The sequence below is a fragment of the Petaurus breviceps genome, unplaced genomic scaffold (assembly GCF_028583685.1).
Source record: "Petaurus breviceps papuanus isolate PSGF00001 unplaced genomic scaffold, PetGlider_PUasm1.0 175, whole genome shotgun sequence".
Classification (NCBI taxonomy): domain Eukaryota; kingdom Metazoa; phylum Chordata; class Mammalia; order Diprotodontia; family Petauridae; genus Petaurus; species Petaurus breviceps.
This window is the reverse complement of record NW_027185764.1, coordinates 14,537,538-14,555,322: the sequence shown is the minus strand read 5'-3', so window position 1 is coordinate 14,555,322 and position 17,785 is coordinate 14,537,538. Positions and strand designations below refer to the sequence as shown.

At 38.7% G+C, this 17,785-nt stretch overlaps 1 protein-coding gene across 1 annotated transcript in view; it reads right to left on the bottom strand.

Annotated features, from left to right (window-relative positions):
- Window positions 1–14,657, bottom strand: part of MAD1L1 (mitotic arrest deficient 1 like 1) — an 865,451-nt gene extending 850,794 nt beyond the window's left edge. The window contains exons 1-4 of the mRNA XM_069084812.1: window positions 14,494–14,657; window positions 10,576–10,716; window positions 8,230–8,409; window positions 6,801–6,925 (exon numbers count right to left, since the gene is read on the bottom strand). Coding sequence (XP_068940913.1) covers window positions 6,801–6,925; window positions 8,230–8,409; window positions 10,576–10,716; window positions 14,494–14,619 — 572 coding nt within the window. The 5' untranslated portion in view covers window positions 14,620–14,657. The remainder of the gene's footprint in view (window positions 1–6,800; window positions 6,926–8,229; window positions 8,410–10,575; window positions 10,717–14,493) is intronic.
- Between the last annotated feature and the right edge of the window lie 3,128 nt (window positions 14,658–17,785).

Below are 17,785 nucleotides of genomic sequence, written 5' to 3'. Positions count from 1 at the left end.
TGAGCAATGGCATAACTAAGACCAGTCTAGTAATACAACCTAGGGACTAAAATACAATGAAATACACATGGACCATGAAAAGTAATAAAAATTAGTAAGTATAGAGGATTAAAATGGAAATAATTACTATAAATAGATACTGCTTCTTTATGCCTCCATATTCACCAGGGGAAAGTGAACCACACCATATCTCAGAACACCCACTCCCCATTGGCTAAACTTTTTATATCCCTTAATTCTACAGTACAAGCAAATCCTGAGAATGGCCTCCTTGCCTCCTTTAAAAAGAAACCACCCCAGACAACATAAAACAAATGCTATTCCTACCACACCACCTAATGTGGCAATCCAAATGCTTCTGTAATTTATACTTTGCTGTAATCTATATTCTAGCAGCAGAAGAAAATTGCTATGTTCAGTAGAGTATGGTAAATATAGATCCCATATCTGGAAATCAATATAGTACAGTGCTTTTATTAAAGAAGAAAGTGATTGATGGTTTTCAGTTCTAATTGTGTTGATCTGCACTTTTTCCTTTGTTTCCAAGCACCATCAATGGATGTCAAGTAATTAGGAAAGCAAATACCATGATGCTGTCAACAACCATTTCATTGTTACTGACCTGTCACCTGACCATTACTAACAATAAAATAAGAAGTCATAAATCAAAGTATTTATTTCTGGCTATCAAATGATGACTAGTATTTCTGAATATAAACTACAGGAGCTAAGAGGGAGAGGCTCTAAAATGGGGTGCTATATAGTCACAAAAAAACTGTCAGACTTAATTATTTATAGAGTAGGCAAGACAATGTGAAATTAAATTACTTCTTGACTTTCACATATGGATGTTTTATTGCATTTAAAGTGGAATAAAAACAGTCTAGAGCTGAACTTAAGATTTTAAAAAGCTGGAAGAAGCCCAGTAATGAGCCTATCACTACAGCAATAAAGAAATGGGTAATTACAGATGCATGTGTCATTGGAAAATTTGAAAAGTACTGTACTTTTAATATATATACATATAAAACTCTGAAATTCAGGAATTTTCCATACATTCAGTAGCCAAAAACAAGGGCTTAGCCAGCCAGCTACAGGTATTTCACTAAAAGATAAGAAAAAAAATTTCATTAAGTGATGGTTTCTTTTTCAAGAAGGTCATTCTCTGGATTTGCTCATTCTCAAGAATGAAGGGACACTGGTAAGCTTAAAAGAGTCTTTCATTCTTAAAAAAATATGAATCGGGGGCGGCTAGGTTGCACAGTAAGTAAAGCGCTGGCCCCAGAGTCAGAAGGACCTGAGTTCAGTTCCGGCCTCAGACACTTAACAGCCACTCAAAAAAACTAGCCGTGTAACCTTGGGCAAGTTACTTAACCCCAACTGCCCTCCAAAAGGCAAAAAAAAAAAAAAAGAATCATTAAATCAGATGTCATCAAACAGACCATGGTTCTGATAACAATAAAGATGCCTATTTTCCAATTTCAGAGTCAGGATGATGAATGAATGTCACTTTCTGTAAGCAAGGATTCTTAACCTGCATAGCATGGACCCTTGCGACATATGGTGAAACCTGTGAACCTCATCTCAAAAAAATGTCAGTAGTTTTAACTGTAAAATTAGAAGTCTGAATAATTAGGGCTTTCTTGCTACTTACTGAATTTATTAATAACCACAACAAAATATAAAAAGAGATAATTTTGAATCAATTCAATTTCAAAACAAAACACTTTTCCAACAAACTACTTATATGATAAAATCAGCTATGATATTTTATCACTGAAGATGAGTCCAATATTTCCATATGTCAATACTATCCATAAAAGGATTCTCCATGAACATTTCCTATATATACAATGTACTGTCACCAGACTGGACTACTTTGACTTGAGACTGATAATTAAAAAACGTGAAGATGAGGTTATGACATTATGGCAAAAACTCAAATAGTAAAATGATCTATAATCCCAGCAATGTATGTATATATTCCTCTCATCAATGCAGACCTACCCCTCCTTGTCCACACTGCACATTTGTCCATGTCTTCCCATAAGTTTGAGGAACTCCTACAGCATGTTCAAGACCTTCTTTATTCTCTTCATATCTCAAGGACCAGTGAAGCACATAAGTTATCCATTGTTTTTATCATCTGTCAAGTCCATCTTTATTGATCATAAATTTCTTTAATGACATCTTTTACTCTAGTTACAGTGAGTAAAGAGAAATAAAGTACAACCAAATGCTCTTCAGTAAAACAAATTTGTAACGCAGTACCACACAGATTTTAATGAAGTAAATACATTTTTTTTAAATGAGGTAATTCTTGAATTTTGCAGATTAATAAAAAAGCTTTTCAATTTCTTTCAGATTCCACCACCAAGAAGAAAATTTTAATGAACAAGTTACAGACATCTCTTAAAGGTCACTCTGAAACAATCTGGTCCTCTAACATGATATTAAAGCAATGCATTCACAAATGTGAAAATTTGCAAGAAAACACAATGGCTTCAGAATTCTAGAATAGATGGAATTATAAAGTGTTGCAAGTAATTTGGTTGTGAAATAGAACTAAAATCTTGACATGCTAAAATTCCGGTTAGCAATGTTGAACTAGGTAGAATCAGCAGCAACTCAACACTTGCCAGCTAATCCAGAAGTACACTCTTTACAGATGCTATCCAAATTTTTAAAAAACATTAATGTAAAAGGGGCTTCAGCAAACTGAAAATAATTTTAAATTACATAGAATTATCAATGGCATAATATCAATTGTCAAATCTTCTTTCCATTTAATAAAATAATGCAAAGCACCTTAATTTTGATGGTTCTTTAACGGGTGCAAAATCACTGATGAAAAGAGAAGTTACAATCACTAATTTGTGACTGTACTTTTATATAAACTAATTTGGTTGTACTTCTACTACTGTTTATCTAAACTGAAGCAAACCACTCTGTTCATGCCTTAATTTGGAAAGGAAGGGAATAAGAACATCTGCAAACTTTCTCAAGGCACACAAGTGCCCTCTCCTATCTTCGAGACAATGGGCAAGTCCCTCCCTCTTCCTAAGGGGGCTGAACTAGTGTCCTTTCTTACAATGGACGCTGCCCAAGAACAGGGACTTCTTTTTCGTGCCTTTCTTTATATCATTAGCACTCAGCACTGTGCCTGACACAGAGTGTTTAATAAATACTTGTTGAATGACTTAATGACATTCTATAATTCTATTGATTTCTCACATATGTAGAATTTTAATAATGAAAAGAAAAACTCTAAGCCTACTACATAACTACATTAGATCTTAGCCTAGGGAGCTACTTACTAATCAAGACAACAGAGGATTAGGTTTAAGATTAGTTATCATTAATACAATAAGTAACTATAATTTAACTTTAAGCTTTTCCCATGAATATACTATTAAGATTTCTATAATATCAATCCAGCAAATCATGTAGGCTTTTCTCATTTATAACAGCTGGGGAAGGAAACATGTATATATGTGTGTTAGAATGATAAAATAAGTGTATTAATTTTATCAAATGCTTTATTAACTTCTAGTTTACATCATTCATTTCCCCAAGATTGTGAGTTACAAATTTTCTCGCCGTTTTTCCCCTACACACCACCCCAAAATAGCGATCCCACTGGATATCCCCTCCTCCAATCTGGTCTCCCCCATATGTTCTCCCACAATCCCTCCAACTTTCCAGTAGGGCACAGTGGATCTCTATGCCCCAGTGCCTGTATATCTTATTTCCCAGGTACATGTAAAATAATTTTAATAATAGTGTGTGTGTGTGTATATATATATATATATATTTATTTTTTTAAACATTTGATTTTAAAACTTTGAATTCCAGATTCATTCCCTTCCTCCCTTGTCACCCACCCTTACTGAGAAGATAAGCAATTCAATACAGGTCGTACATGTGTACCTATGCAAAACATTTCCATAGTGAATATACTGTAAAAGACTAACTGCTTCCCTCCCTCTTTCCCACCTCCCCCTTGTTCTATTCTCTACTTTGACCCTGTCCCTTTTCAAAAGTGGGTGCTTCCAACTTCCCTCCCCACCAGCCTGCCCTCCCTTCCATCATCCCTCATCTTATTCCCTTCCCCCCTACTCCCCTGTAGGGTGAGATACCCTATTTAGTATGCATGTCATTCCCTCGCTGAGCTAAATTCAATGAGAATAAGGTTGACCCATTCCCTTTTGCCTTCCTATTCTTCCCCTCCATTGTAACCATTTTCCCTTCCCTCTTCTATATGAGCTAGCTTACCCCATTCTGTCTCTCCCCATCTCCTCTCATTATATTCCTCTCTGACCTCCTAATTTCACCTTTTAAGTATCATCCCTTCCTATTTAACTGGTCCTGTGCCCTCTATCTAAGTATACCTATACACATATCTACACACACCCACATATGTATTCATATGCCCATATACCCTCCTATATATACATACATTTCTATTCCCTTCAACTATTCTCATACTGAGAAAAGTTTCATCAGTTAAAATTATCATTTTTCCATGTAGGGATGTAAATAGTAAATAAAACTTTGATAAATTCCTTATGATTTCTTTTCCCTGTTTACCTTCTCATGCTTCTCTTGCTTCTTGTATCTTAATGTCAGATTTTCTACTCAACTCTGGTTTTTTCAGCCAGAATGCTTGAAAGTCCTCTGTTCCACTGAATGACCATATTTTCCCCTGAAACATGATACTCAGTTTTGCTGGGGAGGTGATTCTTGGTTTTAATCCCAGCTCCTTTGACGTCCGGAATATCATATTCCAAGCCCTTTGATCCCTCAGTGTAGAAGCTGCCAGATCCTGGGTTATCCTGATTGTGTTTCCACAATATTCAAATTGTTTCTTCCTGGCTGCTTGTAATATTTTCTTCTTGATCTGGGAATTCCGGAACCTGGCTATAATATTCCTAGGAGTTTTCTTTTTGGAATCTTTTTCAGGAGGTGACTGGTGGATTCTTTCAACCTCTATTTTGCCCTCTGGTTCTAAAACATCAGGGCAATTTTCCTTGAGAATTTCTTGGAGGATGATTTATAAATTCTTTTTTTGATTATGACTTTCAGGTAGTCCAATAATTTTAAAATTATCTCTCCTGGATGTATTTTCCAGGTCAGTGGTTTTCCCAATGAGATATTTCACATTGCCTTCTATTTTTTCATTTGTTTGGATCTGTTTAACAGCATCTTGATTTCTCATAAAGTCACTAGCTTCCATTTGCTCCACTCTAATTCTGAAGTAATGATTCTCCTCAGTGAGTTTTTAAGATTCTTTTTCCAAATTTTCTGGCAAATTTGGCTTTTTAAGGCATTCTTCTCCTCGTTGCCTTTTTGAGCCTCTTTTGCCATTTGAGTTAGTCTAATTTTTTTTTTTTTGCCTTTTTGGATGGCAGTTGGGGTTAAGTAATTTGCCCAAGGTTACATGGCTAGTTTGTGTGTGTGTGTGTGTGTGTGTGTGTGTGTGTGTGTGTGTTAAGTGTCTGACACCAGAACCAAACTCGGGTCTTCCTGACTCTGGGGCTGGCGCTTTACTCACTGCGCCACCTAGCCGCTCCCAAGTTAGTCTATTTTTTTAGGTTTTATTTTCTTCAGTCAGGTTGTTGACTCTCATTTCATAATTTTCTTGCATCATTCTCATTTCTCTTCCCAATTTTTCCTCCACTTCTCTTATTTGCTTTTCAAAATCCTTCTTAAGGTCCTCTATGGCCTGTAACCAGTTCTTATTTTCCTTTGAAACTTTTGGTGCAAGAGTTCTGACTTCACTGTCTTCCTCCTGTTCCATGCTTTGATCCTTTTTGTCCCCCAAAATAGGAGTGTAAAGTTGGATTCTTCTGTTTGCTTTGCTTCCTTCGCCTGCTCATGCTGCCACTCAATTACTTGACTTTTGGGCTTTTTGCCACAGTAGGACTCTGCTACCAGACAGGGGAGCTTTGTCCCAAATGCTGGGGTTTTCTCAGCTGCCAGAGGTATTAGATGGGTGCCCTCTCTGAGGCCTCCACACACTCTGGCAAGCTGGTCACACACCCCAGGACCTCCACCCTAGACTGCCATCCAGATCCAAGCAGGTTAAAGCAAGAATGATTACTCCTCAGACTGGTAGCCTGGTCTCCCTACAATCTGCAGGCCAGGAGCTGCGGCTGCACAGCTGCTGCACCTCAGCTGCTTCTCGCCCCCAGGAGCAAAGGCCAACCGCACTCCCAAACTACTGGATCCCAAAGTCCACACTGCACTGACCTCTCAGTTTGTCCTTAGCATCTATGGGTTGATAATTCTGGAAACCACCACAGTTGCTGGTGATCTGAAGTCCCTCTAGCTGGCAGCTGGCTATGGCTGCCCTAAGGCTAAGATCTCCCACTTGTGCGAGGCTGGGCTCTGCTCCCAGAGCCCTGCACTGGCTGCTTCCTGCTGGCCTGACAGGCTGTCCTCAGCAGGAGATTAGCTTCTCTGTGTCATTTTGTGAGTTCTGCTGCTCCAAAGTTTATTCAGTCACCTTTTACATGAATTGGAGGAGGCAGAAGCCAGAGCCCTGCAGAAGTCCTGTTTCTACTCTGCCATCTTGACTCTGCCCCCTCCAACTTATATTAATTTCTATACAATGGCAGCCTCCAAAATTTCATAGACCTGTACCATGCACAGCTGGAAAAAAGAGAAACTTTTCTTTAACCAATAGAAAGCAAAATCCATGAAAGAAATTCCCCCTTCAAAGCATCTACAAAGAGGCAAGAGGTTTTAGGTGGCTGTTTCTTTTTCCTCTGAAAGGGCCACGCTTGTGCTATACTCACTTGTGCTGTACATCTAACTGTTCCATCAGTTCCTGCTTCTGGGATTCCAAGTTCTTCACTTGCATCTCCTGGTTCATTATATTCCACTGCAACTCAGAAATTTTCCCCTTTAACTCACTGATGGTCTGGATCCAAAAGAAAGAGAAAGAAAAAAAGCAAACAAACAAAAAAAAAACCCAAGATCATCAGGTTAACTAATTCCTAAGGCAGAATGTGGTGACATCAAATAAGCACTGATAAACAGAGGTTAAATCACTCATCCAAAAGGTCAGGCAGACTGATAAACCCCCCAAAACAAGAGGCAATAAAGAAAAGTCCATCACTTTCAATCTGTCACTTGACTTCTCATTTTTATGACTATGAATCACACAGAAAGTAACTAACAATAAATAGCGTCCATGAGAAATAGGACTACAGAAGAAGAGTCGGTGTGTATCAAGGGCCAGTGCTGAGAGAGTCCATTTAAGAAAATCCAGGCCAGAGTTTTGCTCATGGTCTGTTTTTCTCTCTGGGCTCAATCTATCTCAGGATTGTTGGCTAACCATCTTATTCCTTGTTCAGTCCTTGATTAAGATATGGATCTTGCTTTTGTTTGTGTTTACCCATGGAATTCAGATCACCCATCCTCCTGAACTTGGACCACCATGCTAGGAGTCCTGTACTCACTTACTGTATTGGGAAATGTGTTATGGGAGTGGCCATAAAACAATGTATGCTTTGCCTATATAATTCCTGACCCTCAGATGAATAAATGAATTTGCTTGCAATTAGCCTGCATTTTCCACCTGGCCCACATTTATTATTCACACCTTCCCGTGAGGCAGCCCATGTGTAGCAGGCTGCAGGTGCACATTCATCCACACCAAACCAACATCACCGCCCTTCCCCCCCCCTCCAGTCATCTTATTCTTACACTAACAATCATTATGAAAAATGAATGCCAAGCATACTCTCTTACTGTGCCAACACTAAAATAAGCTTTAGGCAGCATCCAATAGCCATCAAAGAAAGAGCTAAAAGGAATATGTGCTTGCCATCACCTTTTCCTTTCCTTCACTTTTTTTTTTCCCTCTCATCTCCCCTCAGAATCAACAACCATGGACACCAATGAAAAGGGTCCTTCTTAGTCTTAGCTTCTTCTTGTAAAATGACAGTCTTTGATGAGCCGCTTAAACATGAACAGTGTCTGCTCCAGTTTTAGAGTTATCACATGCCAACAGAAGAAATGGAAACTTCCATCTGCACCCCAAAGAAAAAATGTTAAAAGATCACAGGGTCCTTCGGTCCAGTGTAACCTTTAGAAAGTGAATTAATCTCTCCTGGTTTCAACTTCTTCTCTGTAAAATGAACCATATGATCCCTAAGTTTCCTTCCAATTCTAACTCCCATGATCTGGAAATGGGGCCTCTAACGCTTTTCAAAGACTCACCTGATTAGCTTCAGCTAACTTGTTCTCTTTCTCCTGGAGCTTCTTGTTTGCCACATCCAGATCTTGTTTACACGACCTATTGATTTCGGTCTGTTCCTTCAATTTATTCTCTGCTTCTACCTCCCTCTCCTGGAGCTGTTTGATACGGGTCATGAGTTCCTGGTTGCGGTCAGCCTCTCTCTATAAATGAAAGAAAATAACTTCCATTAAATTCCATAGAATAAAGTCTAGAGGAGAAATAGGGTGGGCTAACTCTGTATTACATCCAACTCACAGTGACCCATACAACAAAGGAGAAACAAGTCACTATAGCAATACTTTCTGTGATGGCAAAGAACTGGAAACAGAGTGGCTGCCCATTGATTCAGAAATAGCCAAACATCCATGGTATGTGAATTTTAATGAAATATTGCTGTGCTGTAAGAAATGATGTGTGTGATGAATAGAGAGAAACATAGAAAGATCTATATGATCTGATAAAAAGTAAAGTAAGAGCCAAGAAAATATATACAATAACTACAATAACATAAAAGGAAAGAACCACCACAAAAAAAATCAAAAGTGAATAATGAAAAATCACAAAGAACAAGTATTGTTCCAAAAAGATATGAGAAGACATGTCCACACCACTCTTTCACAGAGGTAAGATGTCCATTTTACATTATATTACACATATTTTCAGACTTTTTCAATGTATCAATCAGTTTTGCTGAGTTTTTTCTTTTCCCTTCCTTTTTTTTAATCTTTAAAAAATATCTATTATATGGGAAGGCTCTGTAGGAAGAAGAGAAGAAATTTTGGTGATATAAAAAAACTTCATCAATAAAAATTTATCTATAAAAAAAATCTGGTATTTTTTAGAGGAGGAAAACAGACTGTAAGATAAAGTGATTTAAGAAACATCACATAACTAACTGGAAAATTGGAGAGAAAAAACAAAACCTCAGGTTTCTTAATTCCCAGTCTGGTCCCTTTTCCACTCCTCCCATGGGAAAAAGACAGCAAGGAGAGCTGTCTCCACTCTCCAGACCCCCACACAGAGTCCTCCTAGTAGCCACTCGGTTAGCAAACTCACTGTTTAACTGCTGAAACTGAACCAAAGTGCCAGGAAAATCCACTTAACACAAAAACTCTGTTGAGAGCATAGCCCAGCCAGGGAAATGACAGAAAAGCATAATACTCTCTGGTCCAGGACTGACAGTTTATCCCAATTCAAGCTAACTGAAAGCCAGGGACTTCATAACAAATCATTATTTGGGAACCACATCATCTATGTTTTTTGTTTTTTTTTTTTTGGAGGGGGAAAGGCAGGGCAATTGGTGTTAAGTGACTTGCCCAATGTCACACAGCTAGTAAGTGTTAAGTGTCTGAGGCTGGATTTGAACTCAGGTCCTCCTGACTCCAGGGCTGGTGCTCTATTCACTGGACCACCTAGCCACCCACATCATCTGGGTTTAAAAAAAAAAATCAAATTACTATCACACTGAGATTTTCTCCACTGTTTTCATAGCAACCTAGCAAGAAAAAATATACGAACATTCACTATAGAATGGACAGCAAAAGCTTCCTCAGAGAAAGGGGGCTTGGGAGGCAGAGGGAAGAGACCAAGGCTTTGTAATCCAATTCTCAGCTTTCAACCCTGGCAGCATTTCTGCTAAAATTGATTAGCACTTATTGAAAAACCCATAGCAAATTGCTCTGCTAATCAAAGCAAATCAAGTCAGGGATTTACATACTAAAAGAGGATTATACCACATCACCTCAGAGGAGCTGAGGAATCATAGCCCAGCCTGATCCTCTGCAGGGCTCTGTCACCACTCAGGCAAAATGCAAGACCCTAGCCTGTGCAGTCTGTCGATGGATGGGACAGGGGGTTTCCTTTATAGGCATCTATCTTTCCCAATTCCTCTATTACATACTTGGTGTCTGCCAATACATCTATTATTTTCCCAGAGGAAGGAAGAATGCCACGAGGTCAAATCCTAGACACAGCTGCTTACTTAAGCAATAAAGCTCAGTAAACCTATAAGCACATTCAACCCAAAAACTTTCAAAGTCATATTTAGGCTACGTTTCTTCTCATATGGGTGCTAGCACTGTCACCATTCCAACTCATCACTGTCAAGGATCTGAAGCATTTCCAATTACCTAAGTCATTTAAATAATTGGCCCAGGGGAAGAATGCCTAAGCATTCCAGACTCAAAGCTCCTCTGGCTACATACTGTCATGTCACTGTGGGATTTTTCAGCTGACTGGGCACTTATTTATTTGGCAGGTATCATACAAGATCCCAGTTCTCTAGAGAGGCTTGTCTAGAAATGGTTTAACCTCTAGTTCATACCCACCTCATAATTCCTGGCATTGGTTGCTGCTGCCTTCTCAAGTTCAACTCGAGCCCTCTTATGGCTCAGTTCCATCTGCATCTTCTCCCGTTCTACCTGAATAAGATGAGATTTTGAACGGATCTGCTCAGCTCTCTCCTCCAACTGTGGATATCACAGAAACACAGAAATGACAGAATGTGAAAGTTGGAAGGGAACTCAGAGGCTATCTAGTCCAACTCATACATGAAAGGAAACCCTACTATAACAAACTTGTCCCCCACCACCCCAAAGACCTGAAAAGAGTAGGAAATTCATCAACACTTTGGGCATCCTATTCCACTTCTGGACAGCTCTAAGTATTGGGAAGTTTTTCCTGACTCAAGTCTAAATCTGATTCTGAATCTTCTCCCATCACTCTTATTTCTGCTCTCTGGAAGAAGTCTAGAAGTGTAAACCCTGTTCAACATACATCCCTTTAGGTACTTGAAGAGAGCCCTCATCCCCCAAAGTCTTCTCTGCTGCACGTCAAAGATTCCCTCTTCTCTCAATCAATCCTCAAATGACAAGTACTCATGGTCCTTCACCATCTTGGTTAGCTTCTCCAGGACCCCTTCCAGTTTATCAATATCCTTCTTAAACTGTAGTGCTCAGAATCAAACATACTCCAGATGAAGTCATATGAAGAAGTGCTTTAAATCACTTTTGATGAGAAAAATGTAAATTAAAACAACTCTGAGCTACCACCTCACACAGATCAGGTTGGCTAATCTGATGAAAAAAGAGAACAATAAATGTGGGAGAGGATATGGGGGAAATGAGACACTAATGCACTGTTGGTAGAGTTGTGAACCGATCCAATCATCCTACAGAGCAATTTGGAACTATGCCCAAAGGGCAAGGTAATTCTGCATGTGCTTTGATCCAGCAATACCACTACTAGGTCTGTGTCCCAAAGAGATCATTAAAAACAAAAGAGGACCTATATGTACAAAAATATTTATAGCAGCTCTTTTCTTTTTTTTTTTTTGGTCTTTATTAATTTGTTTACTTTTAGTTTACAAGACTCATTACAAAGCTCTTTTCATGAAAGCAAAAAATTGGAAATTGAGGGAATATTCATCAGTTGGGAAATGGTTGAACAAGTTGTGGCATATGAATGCAATGGAATACTATTTTATTGTGCAGTAAGAAATGATGAGCATGCCAGTTTCAGAAAATCTAGAAAGACTTGTATGAACTAATGCAAAGTGAAATGAGCAGAACAAGGAAAACACTGTACATGGTAACAGCAACATTGTATGATCATCAACTATGAATGATTTCTCAGCAACACAATGATCCAAGACAATTACAAAAGACTCATGGTGGAAAATGTTATCCACATCCAGAGAAAGAACAAATGGAGTCTGAATGCAGATTGAAGCATACTATTTTCACTTTTTGTCTTTTTTTTTCATATTTTCCCCCTTTTACAAAATTTTACAAAAAAGTTGTAGAACTAGACAAAATAACAGGCATGTTTAACCTGGAGGAAAGAAGAATTGGAGGCATATGATAAATGTTTTCAAGTATTTTCTCTGTGAAAGAGGGATTAGACCTACTCTGTCTGGCCAGAGAAAAATGATTAGGATGATGAAGGGATTCAAAATAATTTCACGTCACACAGTGGAAGAGATGAAAGCCTGAAGATGATCAGCCTAGAGAAAAGGTAGAGGGCAGGAGAGAAAAGGAGATCTGCACAATAGCTACCATTAAATATCTCAAATGCTGTGATGCACAAGAGGAAATATGATGTCTTTTATGTAGCTCTGGAGGGTAGAACTAGGACCAAAGGGTAAGAGCTCCATGGACGCCAAGCCTGGGTATTTACGAGGAAAAGCTTTCTAATAATATAGCTATATGACAACAAAGCACGCTGACTTGTAAGTCAGTGACCTCGCCATCACCAAAGGGCTCAAACAGCTGCTGGTCAGGAATGTGAGAGAGGTGATTAATACAACCTAAGGAAACTCATCCTGCATAGTCTGTTCTAGGGACCGTGAGACCATTATCCTGGCTAAAGGGAAAGGTCCATGGTGGAAACAGAGGATTGTCTCAGCAAGGTAGAGGCCAGACAGCGAAAAGTCCTCAACAAGAGGCCTGTGAGTTTGAACTTATTCTACAGCTCCAAGAGCTTCTGAAGTTCCTATGACATGATGTTTTCGTGTTTCGCTTTGCTTTGTTTTCAGTCATTCTTGAGGTGGTGTGCAAGATGGCACAAGACACTCCATCTCCCAATTTCAGGCATTTGTTCTTGCTGTCCTTCCTCCCTGCCCCCACCTCCACCTCCTGCCTTCCCTGGCCTCCTTCAAGTCCCAGATAAAATCCTAGCCTCCATAAGAAGCCCTTCCCAGTACCCCTTAACAAAGCTAGTGTCTTCTCCCTGTTGATTATTTCCTAATTATCTTGTGTACAGCTTGTTTGTACAGTTATTTGCATTACTGTCTTCCCCATTAGATTGTGAGCTCCTTTCAGGAAGAGACTTTCTTCTGTCTTTCCCTGTATTTAGTACAGTGCCTGGCACATAGGAGGCTGTCACAGTAATGTATAAGTTTTTTGATCTATAGATAGGGAAATAGTTCATGATGAAACAAAACAAAGAAGATCATAAGAAGGTAAAACGCACAATTTTGATTACATAAAATTTAAAAGATTTCACATTAACACAACCAATGTAGCTAAAATTAGAAGGGAAGTAGCCTATTGGGAAAAAAATCTTTGCAGCAAATTCCCAATTCCCAGGTTCCCATTTCAAAGATACAAAAGGAACTAATTTCAATTTTATAAGAAAAGGAGTCATTCCCCAAATGATAAATGTCCAAAGAATACAAACAAGCAGTTTTCAAGGGAAGAAATCCTACCCATATGAAAAAATTACCCAAATCACTAAGTAACTCTGGGGTTCCACTTCACACCACTCAGACTGGCAAAGCTGACAAAAAAGGAAAATTACAAATGCTGGAGGGATTTCAGGAAAATGGGCTACTAATGCACTGTGAAGTATAGAGATGAATTGATGCAGTGTTCTGGAAAGCAATTTGGAACAATGGTCAAAAGTTAACAAATTATGTATACCCTTTGACCTAGTAATGCCACCACAAGGCAAGAGATCAAGGAAAGAGGAAAAGCTCCCATATGTATAAAAATATTTACAACAGCTCTTTTGATGGCAGCAAAGAACTGGAAACTAAGACTTCCATATGGGGAATGGCTGAACAAATTACAACACGTAACTCTAATAAAACACTATTGTTATAAGAAATAATGCAAAGGATGGTTTCAAAGAAACCTAGGAAGACTTGAATGAACTGACAGAGAGTGAAGGGAGCAGAATCAGAACAGTTTATACATGAACAACAACATTATAAAAACAAACTACTCTGAAAGACTTTGAGCAATACAATGACCTACTATGCATGCAGATGATTGGTGATAAAGCAGGCTGCCCTCCTCCCAGCGGAGGTGATAAAACCCAGAGCACAAAATTTTGAAGGTATTTTTTAGACAAGGCCAATGTAGGTATTTATTTTGCTTGACTCTTCCTGTCTGTTACAAGGGTTTTTTGTTTTGTTTTGTTTTGTTTTGAACTGATAGAAAGGGATAAGGAGAGAGAGAAAAAACATATTTTGTTAATAGAAGAAAAGAAAATTTAAAAATACATGAAGCAGTAAGGACTAGAATAAGGTACTGACATTATTTCCATCCCCTTCTGAACACAGCCCCCCACCCTCCAATTAGTATTGTTACAGAGTTAAAACAGTCTCTGTAAGACTGACACAGGGTTCCTACAACCCTCCTGATTATGCAGACTCCAGGGCACAGGGGCCTTTAGTAAGGCTGACCCTGAAACAGTATTTTATTCTTCAACTACATAGTCCCACAACTCCCACATACGCTCACCTGCATGCTCTGCTGGTACTGTACATTCAGGTTAGATCCTTCCTCCACATTTGGTTTTGAAAGAAAGTTTTCCAAAGTCCTCAGGCAAGAAAGGACAGCAGTATTTTCCTCCTCAAGATTTTCCATGGTCACTTTCTGTCCTACAAAAAGATAAAAGAAAAGTAGAGGACATCCTTCATAAACACTACAAGATCTATACAGAAACGGAATGAATATGCACCGCCTTTGGACAGCTTCAGAATATTCCAATGTTCCTCATGAATTACTCCAGCATTCTTCACAATATTCCTATGATCCAGGCACTTTAATAAGGAGAAAACTGATCAAAGAAAGAAGCCCAATGAGAGAAAGAAATGGAATTCATATCATGGTTGTATGCGTGCCTCTTGGGGACACATGAAAGAGTGATTCAGTTTAGAGTACAATTAAATTACCCTAATATGATTTCATGCTTTCTGGCTGCCACTTCATGCAAATCCCTTATTCTCCCCCTTTTTAATCACTGTTTCACAATAGTTATTAAAAGGTTAACCCAGATTAGATAAGAAACAATAATTAATAAATAAAATTATTATTAATGAAATAAATCTCCCTTTTCACCACCTCTACCCAGCTTTGTTTTTGGAAAAATCACTGGCTGAGTTTGAATGGACTATTTCTCGGCTTCACTCTCAATGATATGTGTACTGTTACGTACATAAACTTTGTAAGCACACTACAAACTTTTTCAAGTCTTTTTTTTTTTACAGAAGTTACACCAAGTGCTTGCCTGTTTATTCAGCAAGAGAACTATACTTTCTCCTCTAACAGATTTGTTACCTCAGACTTTACAAATAAGGCTATATTCTATGCAATTATAATGACCAAGAGGTAAAGAAATGCAGCTCTGTTCTTTACTGAAGATGTGGGTGACTATGGATGTAAAACAGGACATATACTGGTAGACAGGTCAATATTTAGTCTGGTTTTACTAAACCCTTACCCTTTTCTTTCCCCCTTTCAAAATTTTTATTGTAAGGGAAGAACTCCTGGGTAAGGGAAATGACAGGGGGATCTATTTAAAATTAAATCTGAGATAAAACAAAAGGTGGCAATTTATAAAATCCATACATATTATTTTTTAAAGAGTTCATATTCTAAAATTGTATTGCCATTGGCTGTCATATGTTTTATGTTAGTGCTACTATCTTATATTTGTTAAACTTTGGGAAATGGAAGTCTCTCAAAGTCTCTTCTAGGGGCAGCTAGGTGGTAAATCCAGCCTCAGACACTTAACACTTACTAGTCATGTTACCTTGGGCAAGTCACTTAACCTCAACTTCAAAAAGCCAAAAAACAAAAGTCTCTTCTATCCATTTCTCATTCTGTCACATCAACTATTTAAGCTGGTTGGTTGTTGTCCTTCATTCTTGCAAAGGACCAAAATGACATCAATCTGTTGGAGCCAAGTTTCAGTGAGTCTAACTGTGACCAATATGAGCTCAGAATGTTCTACCACAGATCAGGCACAAATCATCCATGTGAACATTTGGGATAGATTCTCTAAATCTGCATATCCTGCATTTCTTTTGAGCTATTTCAATTTTGCTTTGCTCACAGAGCACAGCACCTTCTCTGATGTGGACACCCCATGCTGGGCAGTCCTGTACCAACTTCTCCCATGTCACACAATCAATTCCAAAGTTCATAAGAGAGACCTTGAGAGGGTCCTTGTATCCCTTCTTCTGACCACCATGTGAGCACTTGCCCTGTGTGAGTTCTCCATAAAAGTCTTTTTGGCAATGTGTGTTTTGCATTCAAACAATACAGCCAGTCCATCAGAGCTGCACTCTCTACAGTAGTTTGAATGCTTGGCAGTTTAGTTTGAGTAAGGACCTCAGTGTCTGGTATCTTATTCTGCCAGGTGATTTTCAGAATCTCCCTGGGGCAGCTAGGTGGTGCAATGAATAGAGCACCGGCCCTGGAGTCAGGAGGACCTGAGTTCAAATTTGGCCTCAGATACTTAACATTTACTAGCCATATGACTTTGGGCAAGTCACTTAACCCTAACTGCCCCTCCAAAAAGAAAAAAAAAATCTTCCTAAGACAATTCAAATGGAAGCAATTCAGTTTCCTGGCATGATGCTGCCAGAAGTTTAACAGACATACAACAATGAGATCAGCACAATGGTTCTATAGACCTTTTGTAGTTTGGTAGTCAGTCTAATACCTCTTCTCTCCCATACTTTCCTTCAGAGTCTCTGAACTAGCTCTGGCAACATATGTGTCAACCTCACTATAAATGTATACATCCCTGGAAAGTACACTACCAAGGTAAGTGAATTTATCCACAGCATTCAGAACTTCTCTGTTTGCTGTAACTGATGGTTCCACCTATGGATGGTGTGGTACTGACTGATGGAGCACCTGAGTTTTCTTGGTGTTAATTGTTAGGCCAGAATTAGCACAAGCAGCAGAGAATTGATCCATACTTTGTTGCATCAGCTTCAGAGGCTGCTTTGAGCACACAATCATCTGCAAACAGAAAATCATGCACCAACACTCTCTCCACTTAGGTCTTGGCTTGTAGCCTTTTGAAGTTGCAGAATCTACCATCAGTGTGGCAGCTGACCTTAATGCAGTGTTCATCCTCATTGAAAGCATTTGACAAAATGGCTGAAAACATCACTCTAAAAAGCACTCTGAATGGATGAAACAAGGCTGTGTACTTGCATCCATTTGTTTAAGTCACTCAGGGTAGAGTTGCCACAGCTGCATGTCCCACATCTTATTTCTGTAATATTTCTTCTGATTTGGCTTCAATATTGCTCTCTGATCTAATAAATTGGTTGGTCAAATACACAGGTGCTGTTGAATGATTATTAATAACCAATAATTTGAGGAGATACAGAGTTCCCTCTTTTCCTAAAGTACTAAATTTAAAAATTCAGTCTGCTGAAGGACATTGCTAATAATGAGACTGGACTAACTTTCTTGTTCAAACTCCACCCAGGTGTGACAAATTAGGTGATAAATTGTATAACTAATTCTTACAATAGATTATTGCCCAAGACTGGAGTTAATTTTTTGTTGTTGATGTTAAAGTTTTTTTTTTTACTTTTTTTTTTGGAGGGGGGAAGGCAAGGCAATTGGGGTTAAATGACTTGCCCAAAGTCACACGGCTAGTTTTGTGTTAAGTGTCTGAGGCCGGATATGAACTCAGTCCTCCTGACTCTAGGGCCGATGTTCTATTCATTGTGCCACCTAACCACCCTGGCTGGGGTTAACTTAAGAGATGAATAACTAGATCAAA